We start from the raw sequence: 16274 nt of genomic DNA on the forward strand, positions 1-16274 counted from the left end.
ACATGGGAGTCGTGCCCGACATGGGCCGACATGGGAGTCGTGCCCGACATGGGCCGACATGGGAGTCGTGCCCGACATGGGCCGACATGGGAGTCGTGCCCGACATGGGCCGACATGGGAGTCGCGCCCGAAATGGGCCGACATGGGAGTCGCGCCCGACATGGGAGTAGGAGCCCAACCCTGACGGGACGGACAAGCCCATAATGGATTGGGTCTTGGATTGGAAGGAAAAACGTCCTCAAAGACATGGCTGCTGGGTTTAGGACTGTAAGGGATCACAACGTCACGTGTCAGCATGAGGCAGGCTGACGGTTACCTGGCCGAGGGGTCCTTTTACGCTGGACCCCTGGTCAGGAGCTCCTCCTTTAAGGAGGGGTCCTTCCGCCTCCGAGCCCACCTTAAGACATCCCTGAGGGACCGCCCCACGACCCCTAGGAGCCCCAGGCGATAGAGGAGTGAGGCTAGGATCACCAATCCCAGGATGATCATACAGGGGAGAGCCCACTTAAGGATTCCCGAGATGACCTTCCAGGCTGTCTGGACCCAGGATGCAACTACCTCGATGGGCTCTCCCCTGTATGATCATTCTGGGATTGGTGATCCTAGCCTCACTGCTCTATCGCCTGGGGCTCCTAGGGGCCGTGGGGCGGTCCCTCAGGGATGCCTTAAGGTGGGCTCGGAGGCGGAAGGACCCCTCGGCCAGGTAACCATCAGCCTGCCTCCTGCTGTCGTCTGACGTGGTGATCCCTTCCTGCCCTAAGCCCAGAAACCATTTCTACTGAATCTAACTTCCCGACCGTCACTCTGTCTTGAAGATATGGAGGACGATGGTCTCCTTGATGGAATGGACACCAGCCCTCTCGACGACGATACTCTCGATGGGAGCCAGGTCGGTGAAACCACACCAGCTACTCCTGAAGCCTCCGATGTGGAATGGATCGACATTATCTCCAGAACATTCGCTGAAGATGACGACGACCTGAGGATGCCGAGGATCCAGCTCTACGACATCCAGGGCCACAGATTCAGTGACGATGACCTACGGGTCCCCCAGAATTGGGAAAATATTGCAGGAATCCGCAAAGGAACCCGCCCTACAAGGAACCCGTATTCGGGAATGTCATATGATGACTATGTCCTACTGAAGGGCTCCTCCATCGTGAGGTCCTGTGTTCATAGCCACTTGATCGGTGACAACTGGGGAGCCATATCTCCAGCCTGTGTGACTGTCTACAAAGTCGTGCGGGAGACTAACCCTTTCCAGGGTATGCTGTGGGCCACTGTCGAGACGGAGGGTGGACCCAACCGTGGCTCCAGCGTTGACGTTATCCTACACCCCAAACCCCCCCGAGGAGCGCTGGGGGTCCCTATGTTGGGGATCCGCGATAACACTCGAAGCCTTGGTGAAACCACACCAGCTACAAAGACTCCTGGAGCCTCCAATGTGGTATGGATGGACCATCCATACCACTTAAGACTTGAGATCTACCCGCCCACTACCACAGGTGGGAAGAACAAGGATGCCAGAGGGGTTGTCAAGGGCCCGGGATCCACCCGCCAGTACCCTAAGAACGTGGCCCCTTGTTCTTCTGAGCCCTACTACCGTGAGAGGGACTACAGGAAGAAACCTCGTGATAACCACCATCGTCCAGCGAGCGCGGAGAGACAACCGTCACCCACCCCCGCTCAGTCGGCTGCTATCCTGATGCCGCCCCCGATGGCACCGCCGTCGCACATCGTGCATTTGCCAGAACAAAGATGGCAGTGGATCCCGGAAGCTACCAGTGGAGCCCGGCCCCGATGGGTTGGAGGAGGATACTACCAGTTGATCCCGGCCTCAATGGGCTACCAACCCCCGACACCTGTACCTGTTCCGCCACCACTCTCCTCCCCTACCATTGAAAGGAAGAAACGGAGGCACTGGGGCAAGAAGAACAAACACAGAAATTGACACTGAGCAATAAAATGTGGACCTGCGACACCAGCATACTGGTGTCCTTAGTTTGATCTGTGTGCTCATATGTTTCACCTCATGCACTTATCTGCTATACTTTGCATGCACTCATGGCTCGACGCTTAGCATTTTTCCAAGTAGCACGTGTGCTACTAAGTTGAAAAATCTAGTAGCACACAAATTATTTTAGGAGCACGATGAAAAGTTATCAAATATTGTGTTTTTTGAGGGGTGCTAGCCCCTCCTATATACAGCTTTAGTCCCCACACGTCTCAATATTTGCCATTGACAATGAACGGAGAAATTAGGTCAAAATTCCGCTAAATATGACTTAAATTAAACATCAAAACATTAAACGCCATTGACATTGAAAGGAAAATGTACGTCACATGTAAACGAGCAAATCAGCTAACCAATCACAGGCAACAGGCATTCTGATTGACCAGTATCAGATGATTCATGCTGATTTGTGTGATTTTTCTTTAAAGTGATATGAGGTATAGGGCAATATGGAAAAATATTATATCACTATCTTTTCAGAAATTATCACAATATTGATATTCATCTGGATATCATTTTTATGTTTGTTTTTATATAATCTATATTTCTATATAATCAATTTGTTTTATGCTGATAGACTATTAGTCTTTTATGCAGATAGATAGATAATCAATTAATTGTATGTTGCTTATGTATGGATGGATCATAATGGAGAGACAGACAATCCGTTTTTATCCTGCTGTTCTATCATGTGAGATTCGGTGCAGGGCGCAGGCTACTCGATGGTGAATTAGTATTGTAACATTCTCCTTGGTTTTGACTGCTTCAGTTCAGACAGAACATCGGACATATACCCCTCTGCGTGGTGGAAAGAGGTGGTGGGGGGTTCTTTGCCTTTTTTGCGTTGCTCGTTATGCAGGCCTAATATGCTTAATATGTATCCAGCCAGGTCGGTCATTCGTATTATCATTTGCGCTGCGCACATGCTTTTGTAAGCGAGGTGCTAAGCGAAGGGTTGTTTTGGTAGATATCAATCAATCCGTCCACTCAATGTGCGTGCACTCTTTGCGTGCACGGCTGCATGCTGTTTCACCCACGTTTGGTTAAAAGTTATATCGAGTGACGTTTGAACATTACACACTTTCCAAATAACTTTAGTATTCAACGTGTCGGGGTCCTAGCAACTCCTACTGTGCTATCATGCTATCCTGCTGCGTTCGATCCGCTGCTGACGGGGAAGAGAACTGAGCAGCAACACGGGGAGGGGTTGGGCGGTGGGAGCAAACAGCAAAGGGGACAGATCTACAAATGAATGCCGCATTGAGCCTCGACACGTTGTTAGCTTGTAGATCTGCTCTTTTTGGCAAATGACACCGCCGTGCTTTAGAAATATAAATGTAGGTATAGAACCGCGACTATAGAATGTGCACTTGCTGTATCAGTGTCTTTATCACGATTAAATGGTCAAATTCTGTAGTCGCCGGCACCGGTGCTACAAATTGAATTTTACAACTCGCACAGTGCTATTTTTAGTAGCAAATGCGAGCACCTAGTCGCACGTTGGAGCCCTGTTGCCATGTAAGGCTGTGGGCTAGGAAGAAAGGGCGTATACTGTTGTATGATGCGACGGACTGGTGTATAATTAAAAAGAGACGCCTAATGTCTCAAAGTTAGCTGATTTTTGCAAGTACTCATCTATCCATTTATAAACTTCTCTTTTTGGTATTATTTACTTTGCTCCTCAATCGCCTTTGGTTGGGAGTTCTACATTTGTAACCCGTTTCTCAATAAACCTTTATTTTACTGAAGTTGTTTTTTGATCCAGACAATTCCTTCATAGAAGGAGAGGTTTTACCTCTTGGGTTTTCACCACCTATTTCTCCGCTTCATGGTCAGAGATTGAGATTTTTTGGGTACCTACCACTCCTGTTGGGACTGAACTAGACTTGGTAAGATGCTAAATGAATTAAGTTTCTATATTCCAGGGCTTACACCTCTCAAGACTTACAGTGCACGCCTGCACGGGCACTGATAGTCTGGTCGCGGCTGGGAGAAAAGTTAATACTCTCAACCCTTAACAAGGAGAACACTGTTCGATCAGAGAGTCACACGCTGGCCTTTAGCGCTTATCCCGAACAACTTCCTGATGATAAGCCACAAGAGAGCAGACCACCTTAAAACTGTTTTTGTTGGGTTTATACATTCTCCAGCTTGACTTGTAGCTGTCACCATTCACTCAAGAAAGGTGCGAAGCCTGGTCTCTAAAATAAATAGACGTGCTGTAGAAATAACATGTTCAGAAGCGACAGGGTCTCGTAGACAGTTGTTCTTTATTAGACACTGCAAATGAGGGTGACCTCAATGTCTTAAAATAAATAAAGGTTTGAATGATGCTCATCAAACACCAACCTCCTCAAACCCATAAAGACCAACCTACGCACCATGGGTGACCGGGCCTTCTGCTCGGTCGCCCCCGAACTGTGGAACGCTCTCCCCGCCCACCTGAGAGCCCCACAGTCGGTAGACACTTTTAAGAGAGGACTAAAAACTTTCCTTTTTACCAAAGCATTTTTATAGCCTTGCCCTTGTGTTTTAAATGTTTCTATTCTTTTAGATATTTTTTTAATGGTGTGTTTCTTTTTCTTTTATTCATTGCTGTAGCACTTTGAGATTCTCACGAATATAAAGTGTTATAAATAAAATCCATTATAATGAATGAACTCTGTAGACTAGTGTACAGATGAATGGGTTTGTAGTGAGATACATGGATGTTGGAAACTAAACTTGGATTAATTCATATTTAACAGTTTTAAGGTTGCAGTCTAAATATCTTGTCTCTTAATCCTGTTTTTAGAAAAGTATATCAAGAGTCTCTTTGGAGCAAACAAGGACCGCATGGGGATAGACCAGAAGGCAGTCCTCCTCGTCAGCAAAGTGAACGAAAGCAAGAAACATGGTCAGTATACACTATGCAGCAGCCATTTCATTTCAACTGCCTCCACCTTGACACAGACCCCCATTTGATAGGATTTGTAATGTATCTGAGTATTCAAATGGGCCTTTGATTCCTATTTATCCTATTTATCTGGGGACAAAAAAGAGGACAACAATGTCCGCTCATCGTGCTCTCTTTATGTGATATCACCAAATAAAATAATGTAAATGTATTTGTTTTCCAGTCCCTCCCTACACCACATGCAAGGAGCCAAGACTATGGAAGCCCACCCCGTCATGGCAGGCTGGCCCCGGGCCCTCAGAGGACAGCGAGGATGAGAGTACAGCCTTCAGCCTGACTCCCAGGAGATACGGTGAGCACTATAGAGACACATGTTATGTGACTGCACTTGTGGTACTTGTATTGGTTGGATGTTGTTTCGACACAGACAGGGGATGGTGTTACAACCACCAGTTGTTGTTTGCAGTATACAACGCTGTTTGTTTTGCATGAAAGTGTAATAACTCCTCCAGGTGACTATGCAAATATTTAGCATTACACTTGGCCGCTGCCAGAAGCAAAGATTTGACTTAAAAATGTTTGCTCTGAAAGAATATATATTAACAGCTAAAGTATAACAATGCTTAAAACACCAAAAGGGGTTCCTGTCCAGAATGGGTTTAGAATCTGATAACTCTTGTCCTGACCCAGTAATTAGTTAGCCCTTTGCTAAAAAGCGATTGTCCAATGCCAATCCAAATAGTTTAACAACTGTTGCTATGCAGGTCAAGCTGTCAGTGTTATTTTGCATGGCTGTGTTGTTGAACACATGCACAGCTTAACATTGAGAAAGTTACACGACTGACCCACCCAGGTGATGGCAATAATACTAATGACTTCGTATTGTCTTACCGTGCAACATGAAAACTCCGGTCGGGTGGTCGTTAAAAGTTGATTTCTTCCTCTGTCATTTCCCCGTATTTCTAGTTTATTTAAATGATGTCATGCACATTTGTCATGTGCATAGCCTACTGCAGGCCTGGTTGACTAGATTTAGAAGACACTTTGAAGGTTTTGCTACCCAAATGATAAATCATTTTATATATGGAGAAATCCCGTCATTTACCATGCATCTCAATGGGGGAGAAGGACAGCTGTGTCCTCGCTGCGTGCCTATTGGAAAAGAACGGGTTGGGGGAGGGACTTAGCGAGGGGCTGAATTGACTCCAATTAAATGACAATCATTTCAGAACATCCTGATGATTTTGTTCACCAGAGATCAGTGACTAATTGGGGCATATATAAAATATATGCAGACAATTTACCATGAAGTCTGATTTCTTTTTTCTCACAGATAAGTGCTCCAAGAGAAGCCTGCTGGCCCTGGATGCGTTCGTCTCACCAGGTGACAAGCGTTATTTTGTCAGCGAGACGGACGACATCTCTAATCTGGAGACCAGTGTGCTGGAGAACCCTCGGGATGCACAGCTTTGGATCAAACTGGCCTACAAATACCTCAGTCAGGACGAAACGTAAGTTGCAATCATCTGGACCATGTTGTTTTCTTTTTCTCACTCTGCTGGCGCTATTGAATTATTTATTTTGCTGAAATATGAAACCAGTTAAACCATTTGCACCTGAGGCGGCAGATAAAAAAAAACCTGAATTATTCGTTTTTGCTTAAAGGGATAGTTCAGATTCTTAAGTTGTATGAAATAGTTGCCATTAATATAGTGGTTTCAACTGTATTAATTGATTGCCAGAGTCCCGTGGTGGGAGTTGTGCTCTGGTTTTTGTGAATATTAAGTAGTTCCGTACATTTTGTGGGGGGCACTGGGGCCACGCAGTAAAAGTAAATGAATCCACAAAACGAACGTCATCTATATTTCCATTTCTAAAATATTAGCACGACTTTCGTTTAACTTTGACCCCTCCATCACATGGAACTATTTTTTGGGCGTAGTGATATGGACACAAAAAACATAGTTCTGTGTGATAGAGGGGTAAAAAAAAGAACGAAAGTTGCACTAATATTTTAGAAATAGGTCAACAATACAAATGACGTTCGTTTTGTGGATTAATTTACCTTTACTGCGTGGGTTGAACACACTGTCTCTGTATTATATCTTCCAGCTCTGCCTCAGAGTGTCTGGACGCAGCCTTGAACACGCTGTCTCTGTATTATATCTTCCAGCTCTGCCTCAGAGTGTCTGGACGCAGCCTTGAACACGCTGTCTCGTGCCCTGGAGGACAACTGTAACAACCCTGAGATCTGGTGCCAGTACCTGTCTCTGTTCTCTCAGCGAGGCACCAGGGAGGAGGTGCAGGAGATGTGTGAGATGGCCGTGGAGCACGCCCCCAACTACCAAGTGTGGTGGAACGTAAGACCGTCTGACTAGTGACTTTATTTTCATTTAGTTTGAATACTTGTAGAGAGAAGACTTCCGCACACCCGGCAGGCAATTTGGAGCAGTCTTTTGAATAACATTTTATTTAGTTTTAGTCCCATTTTAGTCACCTGAAATGGTTTAGTTTTGGTCTATGTTTAGTCGACTAAATCTACTTTTGATTTAGTCGACTAAAATGTATTTTGTATTTTTTGACGAAATTCTGAGCCCTGAAGAAAATTGACAAGCAAGGGAAAATGTATTGCATTTAAACACTCCAGATGGATATGACATTTACTGTACTTTTTTTCAAGCATCGAGTCGATGTGTATGTTATGTATTACCAGAATCCATAAATGAACACACAGGAGTAAGAAATTGTTCCTTGAAACATTGTCTTTATTCAATCAATCATTTGTTGTTTCAGTATTTGACCCTGGAGCGTTCCTTTGAGGGGAAAGACTACGTGTGTGACCGTCTCCTGCAGTACCTTCTCAGCGAGACTTCGTCCTCGTCGGGCGTCGCCGACAGGGTCTCCTTCCAGCTTCTGGAGGTTCTGCTCCACAGGGTCCACCTCAACCTGTTCACAGGCCGCATGGGGAGCGCCCTGGCCATTCTGCAGGTGAGACCACACTGCGTTTAATTTGGGAGTTTTGACCCATTTCGGGCGGGAGTCCTTTTTTGGTGTTGTAAGCATTCTGTTCTACTTTAGCTTTTGAAAGGGCCATTGCTTCTTGGGGGTCCCTGGAACAACATATTTTCAGATAAATACAGATAATTCCTTAACATTAAAAAGGTTGAGCACCACTGACATAGAAACATGGGGTTTTCAGCATTATAGGTGAAACTTTCAGTGTAAATTACCAGACAACCGCTTTACCCACCATATGGTCTCACGTGGCCAGACTGTTGCCTCTGGGCAATTTCCAAATGTTTCCGTCATACAGTCTGGAGAACGGAAGTTCTGATCATGAGTAAGCGATAAAAGCGGAAGTGAAGCCTCCTCCCCACTTTCGTCTACTCTGATTTCAGGATGTGTAGTAACTGTAGTTCCAGACTATAATTTATATCTCATTCGGAAAATGTGGAATAGTTTGTCTGGCTACGTGAGACTAGGTCCACACTAACACGTCATTCTGAATGTTCTCTAGAATGCCCTGAAGTCCGCCAACGAGAGGAGCATCGCAGACCACCTGACCACCAGCGACCGCGCCCTGGTGTGGCTGTCGTACATCCACCTGACGGAGTTCGACCGTCTGCCGGCCAGCCTGTACGACCCGGCCACCTCCGGCCCCAGCAGGGTGCTCAGCACGGAGCCCTTCAGGTTACCGTGGCGATCGCAGCAGGACATCAGCACCCCGCCCGACATCCTCATCGCTCTGTTTGAAGGTACGAGTTAACACCCCGAACGCCCCCTGGGGTATTTAGGACCATTACATCAGAGCGCCCAGCGATTTGCAGCTACGGAGCGCATTTCAAGGTACACCAGGCGCCATCTTGGATGTAGCTGAAATAGCTAGATGTAGCCAAAACACCCCCGAGGCGATCGACAACAACGGGAGATATGATTAATATGATTGATTTAGATCAAGAGTTATTCACGTTTTAAGATTTTCGATCTCATCCACTAAAATGGAAGACGTCCCAACCGGAAATGACCGGCATGTGGATCGTTGCGCTCGCTTATGATAGCATTAATGTTTCGTCCTGTGATTAATCTCCGTCCCGATCGCTGAGCGTAACTATTTGATAGGACGGAGAACTCCGCTCATGCCTCTCAGGGTCTTAATATAATCATTTAGTGTTCTATAGTTACATGTGTTTATTCCGTCCTCTTTCAGATGCCATCCGTCAGTGCACAGATGAGTCTCGGCCTCAGAGTGAACGGACTCTGGCCTGCATGCCTCTTCACTCCAACCTCATCTTCCTGTATAACCTGTTGGAAAGGTGAGCTGGGTGTAGCTGTTCTGTGTGCGCCAGCAACAGTGGTGGAGAAAATGTGTCTTATTGTTTTACTTAAAGGGAAACTTCACCCTTTTTGCAAAAAAATATATGTTATCTTATTGCCCTTGATGGTATTGACGTAGTGAATGAATTAATCCCCGCCCTATCGTTGACGGTATTGACGTAATTGTTTTATTCCCTATAATCGGGGGCTTTGTTTTAAAAATAATTAGCATGTTTGGCTAACGGCCGATGTCCTCTACCTAAAACCGGCCGAAATCCTCGCGTGCACGGCTGCGCGGTCTTTATGTGCATAGCTGTGTAAAATGTGATATTCGAGGCTTGATTAGAGCTTAATTTGACTTAGATATGAATATAAACGATGATCGCATAGCATCGGGGACAGACCACTGTGTAACACAGTGCAGAGAAGATAGCTCCAGAGCCGGAAAGGGCATCTACTTTTTTATATGTCTATGGTTGCAACAGCACCACTCAAGCGTCTGCTCATTCCTGTAGGTTTGACGTGGGCGTCCGGTTGTGTGCGTCCCTGCTGGAGCTGTGTCCCGAGTCCTGTGCCCTGCGGGACAGCCTGGCAGAGCTGCACATCAGGAAGGGCGACAGCGACCAGGCTGTGAGCATGTGGCTCCACGCCCTGGTGGAGTGTCCCCACAACGCAGAGGTCTTCTACCACTCCTGCAAGTTCCTCATGGCCCAGGTGAGCAAGCGTGGATGATGATGCGTACTGTATGCAGGTAGTTGGAAAAGATGCCCCCCAGTCAGGGCTCCAGACTAACTTTTTCACAGGTATCTGGTGATACCTACCTTTTCAGTTGGTAGCGCCACCACAAATGAGGTAGCACCAACTTATTTTTGTATAGCGCCGCAGCGCTGTATTAATACATGACCTTATCACCAAGGCTAGCAAAGGTTTTCTTGGCTGAAGCATAAATGCCTTAAATTAAGCACATAACATGTTATATTTCTCACTCACACATTCTATAGGAAATTATTATAATGAATTAACCTATAGTGCATTTTTCCATATCGTTATTATCATTTGGCTACTGTATATGAAACAGAATTAAATGAGACACACCCCTTACCTTCTGCATGGGCATGTTCAACCTAATGGCCAATAAGGATATTTAACACTGCGGTGCCCACTGCCCACTCTTCCTGCACCCTTTTGCAATGTGAAATGCCACCGAATTCATAATCTTTGCCCACTTTCCTCCTGTCTTTTCTTTATATGGAATGAACATGTGAAAGCTGATATGCTTTTATTGTGAAGGGGAAAGTTTCTAAACGTCTCAGCCTGCATATTTCCATGTGCTGATCTACAAGCTCACAACGTGTGGTGGACGCGACGCGTTGTGAGCTTGTAAATCTGCTATTTTCAGCATGCAACACCACGTCGTACGACGAAGAATATACCAGGTTTCACGTGGGAGATGTATTTTGTTCGAGGCGATCATGTATGTAGCCTGGCCTGCATACAGTCTATGGCCTGCACACAGCGCTACTCGACAAGCAAAATAACAAGCTATTGGAAACTAACAAGTTTACCGTGTTTGGGGTCGGGGACGAGGCGCAGTCCCCCATATTATGTTGTGTCTGCTGTCTCCGTGGATTCAGCATGCATCATCATCACAGTTGTGAAAAAAAAGTGTGCGCTCCAGGGAAACTTAGGTAGCCTACAGCCGATGCTGAAATCAGTTTCGTTTTTTTCGGGGTTGATCAGTGAGAGCGCCGCCGCCGTTGAACTCACATGTGTCGTGTGCAGACCGGTGCAGACAGACGGGCAGAGAGAGAGAGGGAGCGAGAAAGAGAGAGAGGAGGCGCGGAATGAGCGAGAATAAAGTAATATTTTATTATCGCGCTAATGCCCGTGCTTCATGGTTGAGGCTGGGAGTGAAAGCAATAAGTAGCACCGGTGCGACCTCGTTCAAATTTAACTCGCACATTAAGAAATTAAGTCGCATATGCAACCTAATAGGTCGCACGCTGGAGCCCTGCCCCCAGTCCTCATACAGTCACTCACTACTAGGGAAGTTGACAGTCCGACAGGTATTAGTTCCGACACATGTGTGGCTGGTTAAAACTCAGCGGTGGCTTCCCTGAGAGCTTATAGGGTTAAAGGTTTGGGGTTTAGGGTGTCGGACTAATGCCTGTCGGACTGTTGGTTCCTCAGAACAAACTGTTGCACATGGTGGGTTGGCTGCGGGTCTTCCTGAAGAAGGCTGAAAGATGTTCATTCCTTGACTGCTGCAGAACTTGTGAATTTTCACCCTGGGATCAGTAAAGGTTATGATTCCTTTGCATTAAAACACTAATCATGATTGCGAACAATCACATTTTACCGGAAATGTCTTAAAAGGCTGTTTTGATATCCAAGCCATAAAAAGTATTTAAACTTAGTCTCTAGTCTAGTCTGTCTATGCACTGAATCCCTTGTTTATAATCTATCAGGTAGCCTTTTTTCCACTGGTGAAATTGGGTCTTAATTTTCATTCTAGCCGTTGATCTGAAACATCCAGATACATTTACACTGGTTGTTACTCGGTCGCAAAATACTGAGCATGGTAATGATTTTACAGATGGAAAGCAGCAATGATGACGCAAAAGAAAGGTTTATAAAATCATTAAAGTAAAAATCTGACCAATTTATATTTGAGACATGATCAAAGGGCATTTAAATATTAATATTAAATATTCCAGATTATCAAAGGTTTGTCTGTTCAGCGTGGCTGTCTCACTCTCTACTTCATCACTGCTTTTTGTCTCCAGGAGAAGTCCAGTGCCATAGTTCCTCTCTTCCGGGGTTTCATTCTGTCTCTCTGTGAAGACGAACAGAGCCAGAAACAGCCAGTAGACGTTCTGCGGTAGGTAACACACACACACACTTTGGCATTCATATGACGTTGGCTTGCAATCAATGTAATGTAATGCTTAATTTATACGTGTTGGTGTCCTTGGGCAAGACACTGAACCCCAAATTGCTCCCGATGTGCTGGTTGGTATCTTGCATGGCTTCCGCCGCAATCGGTGTATGAATGTGTGTGTGACTGGGTGAATGTAATGCACTATGTGAAGCGCCTTGGATAAAGGCTCTACTACGCAAGCTCAACTCCTTTAGAGTGAGCAAGCATATTATGGAAACAGTCTATAAAAACCTGATAGAGGGAATCTTGACTTTTAACATGGCAATGTGGTATGGCAATCTAAATGTAAAAGGAAGAAGCAAGCTGCAGCGAATAGTAAACCTAGCCTCAAAAATAATTGGGAAGAGACAGCAACAATTAGGCTGTATCTACAGGTACTTCGTAAAAAAGCTATCAAGATAGCAAACGACCCCTCTCATCCACTCTGCATGGAGTTCGAACTACTTCCCTCTGGTAGACGGTACAAAGTACCAAGAGATAACCGTAACATCTTTAAAAAATATTTCATACCAAATGCCATTAAGGCACTAAATCATACCATGTCTCACTAGATTTGTTTGTTTTCCAATGTATCTGCCACTGTTGTCCTGCACTTCTTTGCCATGAAAAAAGAATTGTGTTAAGTGTTGTTGCTGTTGTTGTAACCGTTTGTTTTTTTACTGTTTGAGACCGAAGACGAATTTCCACACGTGGACAATAAATGAAACTAACTAACTATATAAATGCACCATTTACCATTTGTTCTGAAATAAACTATAAAGTGTTAACCATGGAGATGTTTACAACACTAAATAACAGTGTTGTAAACATCTCCATGGTTAAAGACACACTTTATAGTTTATATCAGAACAAATGGTCACAGGACATATTGTACAAACCAAAGCTGAGAACATTTGTTACGATAAAAAGCTGTTACGCTAGTCAAAAGTACGTTTTGTGCCCCATTATCTAAAAGACAAAGATCCCTATGTGCCCAACTTGGTTCTGGGATCTTGCCCCTTGCACCTTGAAACTGGGAGGTATAGAGGAGTTACAGTACAGAAGAACAACGTATTTGTACCTATTGTGATATAAATGATATTGAGAATGAGTTCCATTTTCTTGTCTATTGCCCGTTGTATCATGAGCTACGTCAAAAGTTATTTAACCCATTCTGAACGGGCACCCATTTTGGTGTTTAGCGTCACGTTATGCTTTAGCTATTGAAAAAAAGCAGATCTACAAGCTCATAGCGCGCCACCGAGTGGCGCGCTACGAGCTTGTAGGTCTGCTATTTTTGAAAAATCGACGAACGACTGACATTTTTTTAAATCTGATCTCAGGTCAGAATGGGGTTAATCAGACCAGTGTGTGTCCTAGTGGAAACCTCGTGTGAATCTGATCTCGGGTCAGAATGGGTTAAGTGATGCAGAGCGACTGAGATGGATTTTCGAACAGAAGATATTTGCATTGGCAGAATATTTAGAGAACGGTGCCATCCCTTTACATTTTACACATGCATTCCAAAACCTGGTTTGAAATGACTGAATTTCTCTGTTCCTTTTCCAGACACATCCTTGGTGTTCCCACAGAGGAGATGCTGAGAGGGCCGGTCATCAAAAAGCACCTCCAGGAACAGATACGTCACCAGATGCCTTATCTGCATCTGGTTCACTGGTGTGTGTGTGTGTGTGTGTGTGTGTGTGTGTGTACCACTTAATGTTTTGTACATAATAAACGTTCCCGCTATTTAATCCAATATTCTACGCCGCCTAGATTGTCTTATTACTTTAGGAGCATACGCCGAAGTATTTGCCACTTTGATTGACGAAAATCCGATAAATTATTTCCGGTTTCGTCGTCATAATGCGACAGCCTCGTCACCAGGTCCGCGACAAATCCGCTATTTCTGTTTAATTATTTTTAAATGGCGAATTAAACGCATTAAACAAATAGCGGGTTTAGCGTATTAAGCAGAGCTGATCGTTGGATTAAACAATTTAAAGCCCTGAAAGTGTTAACCCTAAACAGTGTGTTGTTGATGCCATGCATGCGCTACCCATTGAAATGTTCGATCCCCCATTGAAGAAAAAAATAATGTTTTTGTAATTTTTCTTTTCTTTTAGGTTAGCTGAGCTCAATTGCACCCAAAAAAAACCTGAACTTATTAACATTCAGTAGATTTTCTGTGGTCTGGGGTTTTCTGGCTCAAACAAGTGCTCTGATTTCCCTGTTTGTGATGTCCACAGCAAATCCACTGAATGTTCAGGGGTTTTTTGGGTGTATTTCATAAAACCTAAAAGAAAACTGAATGAATGTCATGAAACCTTTAAAAACGTCTGATCTTTTTGTCAGAAAAATGAATTAATTTCATGAAACCTTTAAAAACGTCTGATCTTTTCACCAGTCACTGGCAGTGGCTCCACGGCACCCTGGAGACGACGGTGGACTCCTTCGAGAGAGCTCTGGGATCCTCCATGCAGCTCCACACGCTTCACAAACTGTGGATGGAGTAAGTCTGGCAGGCAGAGGAATTCAGCAGCATGCTAAGTATTCCTTTTTTTTTTTAAATACCGTATATTCCTTAGCATTCCTTTTCAAATAAGATTTATTGGAAAGTACAAAATGTAAGGTTATACAGAGTAGAAATCTCCATGTTTTTCCCAAATATATGCATTATGCAACATACAAATAACATAAAAACACCAATGAAACGGTCGGAACACAACTTAAAACACGTAAAAGACACTCACTCACACCTAAAAAACACCCGTTTTGTGTCTTGTCCGTGTTTAATGGCAGCCCCAATGCATTTCCAATGGAAGTCACATGGTTTGACCAAACATTATTTTTTGATGGCTGTGTTGTGCCCCCCCCTCCCCTGCATCAAACCATGTGACTTCCTTTGGAAATGCATTAAACACGGACAAGACAAATGTTTTTTGTGTGATTTGAGGCCTAAGGAGAAAAGATGACGGTTCTTTGCATCTATATGAAAACATGTAATGGTTGTAACGTACCACACATAAAGGTGGGGTTCAAAGGGGAACCCTTCTGACTGACTCTTGTGTTCTTCTGTCTCTCCAGTTATCTCCTCTTTACCAGCAGTAAACAGACCGACGGCAGGTTCTCAGACCTGGTGCAGCGCTGCCTGGAAACGGTTCCGTCCCGCCTGGAGGTTCCCTTCAGTCCTGCCACGTTCTGGAGCTGCTACCGCTTCCACAACAAGGCAAGAGAACGGGAACACCCACTGGTTCTGAGGCTCTTAAGCCCATTTAGACCTGAGCTCGGTTCTATGAAATGTCTTCTAAATCCTGACCGTTTTCTGAAAACCTCATGTTTCTAAAAGTAGACATTCAGGGCTTTCATACAGTATGTATAGGATGTTTTTGTGTTTATTTTTTATAACTGCCTGTCAACGTCTGACATAAAACAGCTCCTAACTCGGCTTTCTGTTCAAGAAGAGCCCGTTACTACAAAAGCAGGTGTTACATAAAAGGTAAATATCTCCAGAATGGAGATATTTACATGGAAATAATTTTTTAATTGTAGTGGACAAATCTTTTGAGGTGTGCTTCTCACTATAAGAGAACATTTTGGTGTCTGCCTAGGAAAAGGTTGGTCGTCCAATGCTATCATCGTAGCATCAGAGTTAAGCCCATCACACACCGGCTCCGTCCGCCGCGCCGCGTCGCCTGGTGCGCCGATAGAACCAGTTCTATTTTCCAGGCGGCGCCGCGTGGCAACGCGTCGCGCCGGACGGAGCCCGTGTGTGTTGGGCTTTAATCAGAAACATTTGAAACAACAATTCATTTTTAAGTGAGGACATTAACTGCCTAAGCAAACATTGCCATAAATGCAAATTTGCTATCTCTGCAGCTGTAATTGCTGTAATTACTACACAACATGTTTTATGCAGGCCTACTTTCAGCAATCAAACTCAGACAATTACCTCAGTTTAGTCTTTTTATTGAATTTCACAGAATGAAATATTCAGAAAATGTCAATAAAAACACTCAATGCTTCATGCATGCATAATCAATTAAAAAGGGGGGGGGGGATAATAACCCAACAGAAAAGGCTCAGCTCAAAACATCTTAAACACCACCCGCCTGCCACCAGAGGGCGCA

The 16274-nt window shown here is 44.6% G+C and overlaps 1 protein-coding gene across 3 annotated transcripts in view; it reads left to right on the plus strand.

Moving 5' to 3' along the window:
* The window catches only part of zfc3h1 (zinc finger C3H1-type containing), a 42104-nt gene that overhangs the window by 21371 nt on the left and 4459 nt on the right, over positions 1–16274 (plus strand). For all 3 annotated transcript variants that reach the window (XM_080762034.1, XM_080762035.1, XM_080762036.1), the window contains exons 19-30: positions 4809–4910; positions 5134–5262; positions 6244–6421; positions 7084–7270; positions 7704–7898; positions 8428–8665; positions 9118–9223; positions 9740–9938; positions 12011–12105; positions 13714–13821; positions 14552–14656; positions 15232–15373. In XM_080762034.1, the coding sequence (XP_080618160.1) occupies positions 4809–4910; positions 5134–5262; positions 6244–6421; positions 7084–7270; positions 7704–7898; positions 8428–8665; positions 9118–9223; positions 9740–9938; positions 12011–12105; positions 13714–13821; positions 14552–14656; positions 15232–15373 (1784 nt within the window). The remainder of the gene's footprint in view (positions 1–4808; positions 4911–5133; positions 5263–6243; positions 6422–7083; positions 7271–7703; positions 7899–8427; positions 8666–9117; positions 9224–9739; positions 9939–12010; positions 12106–13713; positions 13822–14551; positions 14657–15231; positions 15374–16274) is intronic.

Source organism: Protomyctophum bolini, assembly GCF_963924005.1.
Source record: "Protomyctophum bolini genome assembly, chromosome: 4".
Taxonomy (NCBI): domain Eukaryota; kingdom Metazoa; phylum Chordata; class Actinopteri; order Myctophiformes; family Myctophidae; genus Protomyctophum; species Protomyctophum bolini.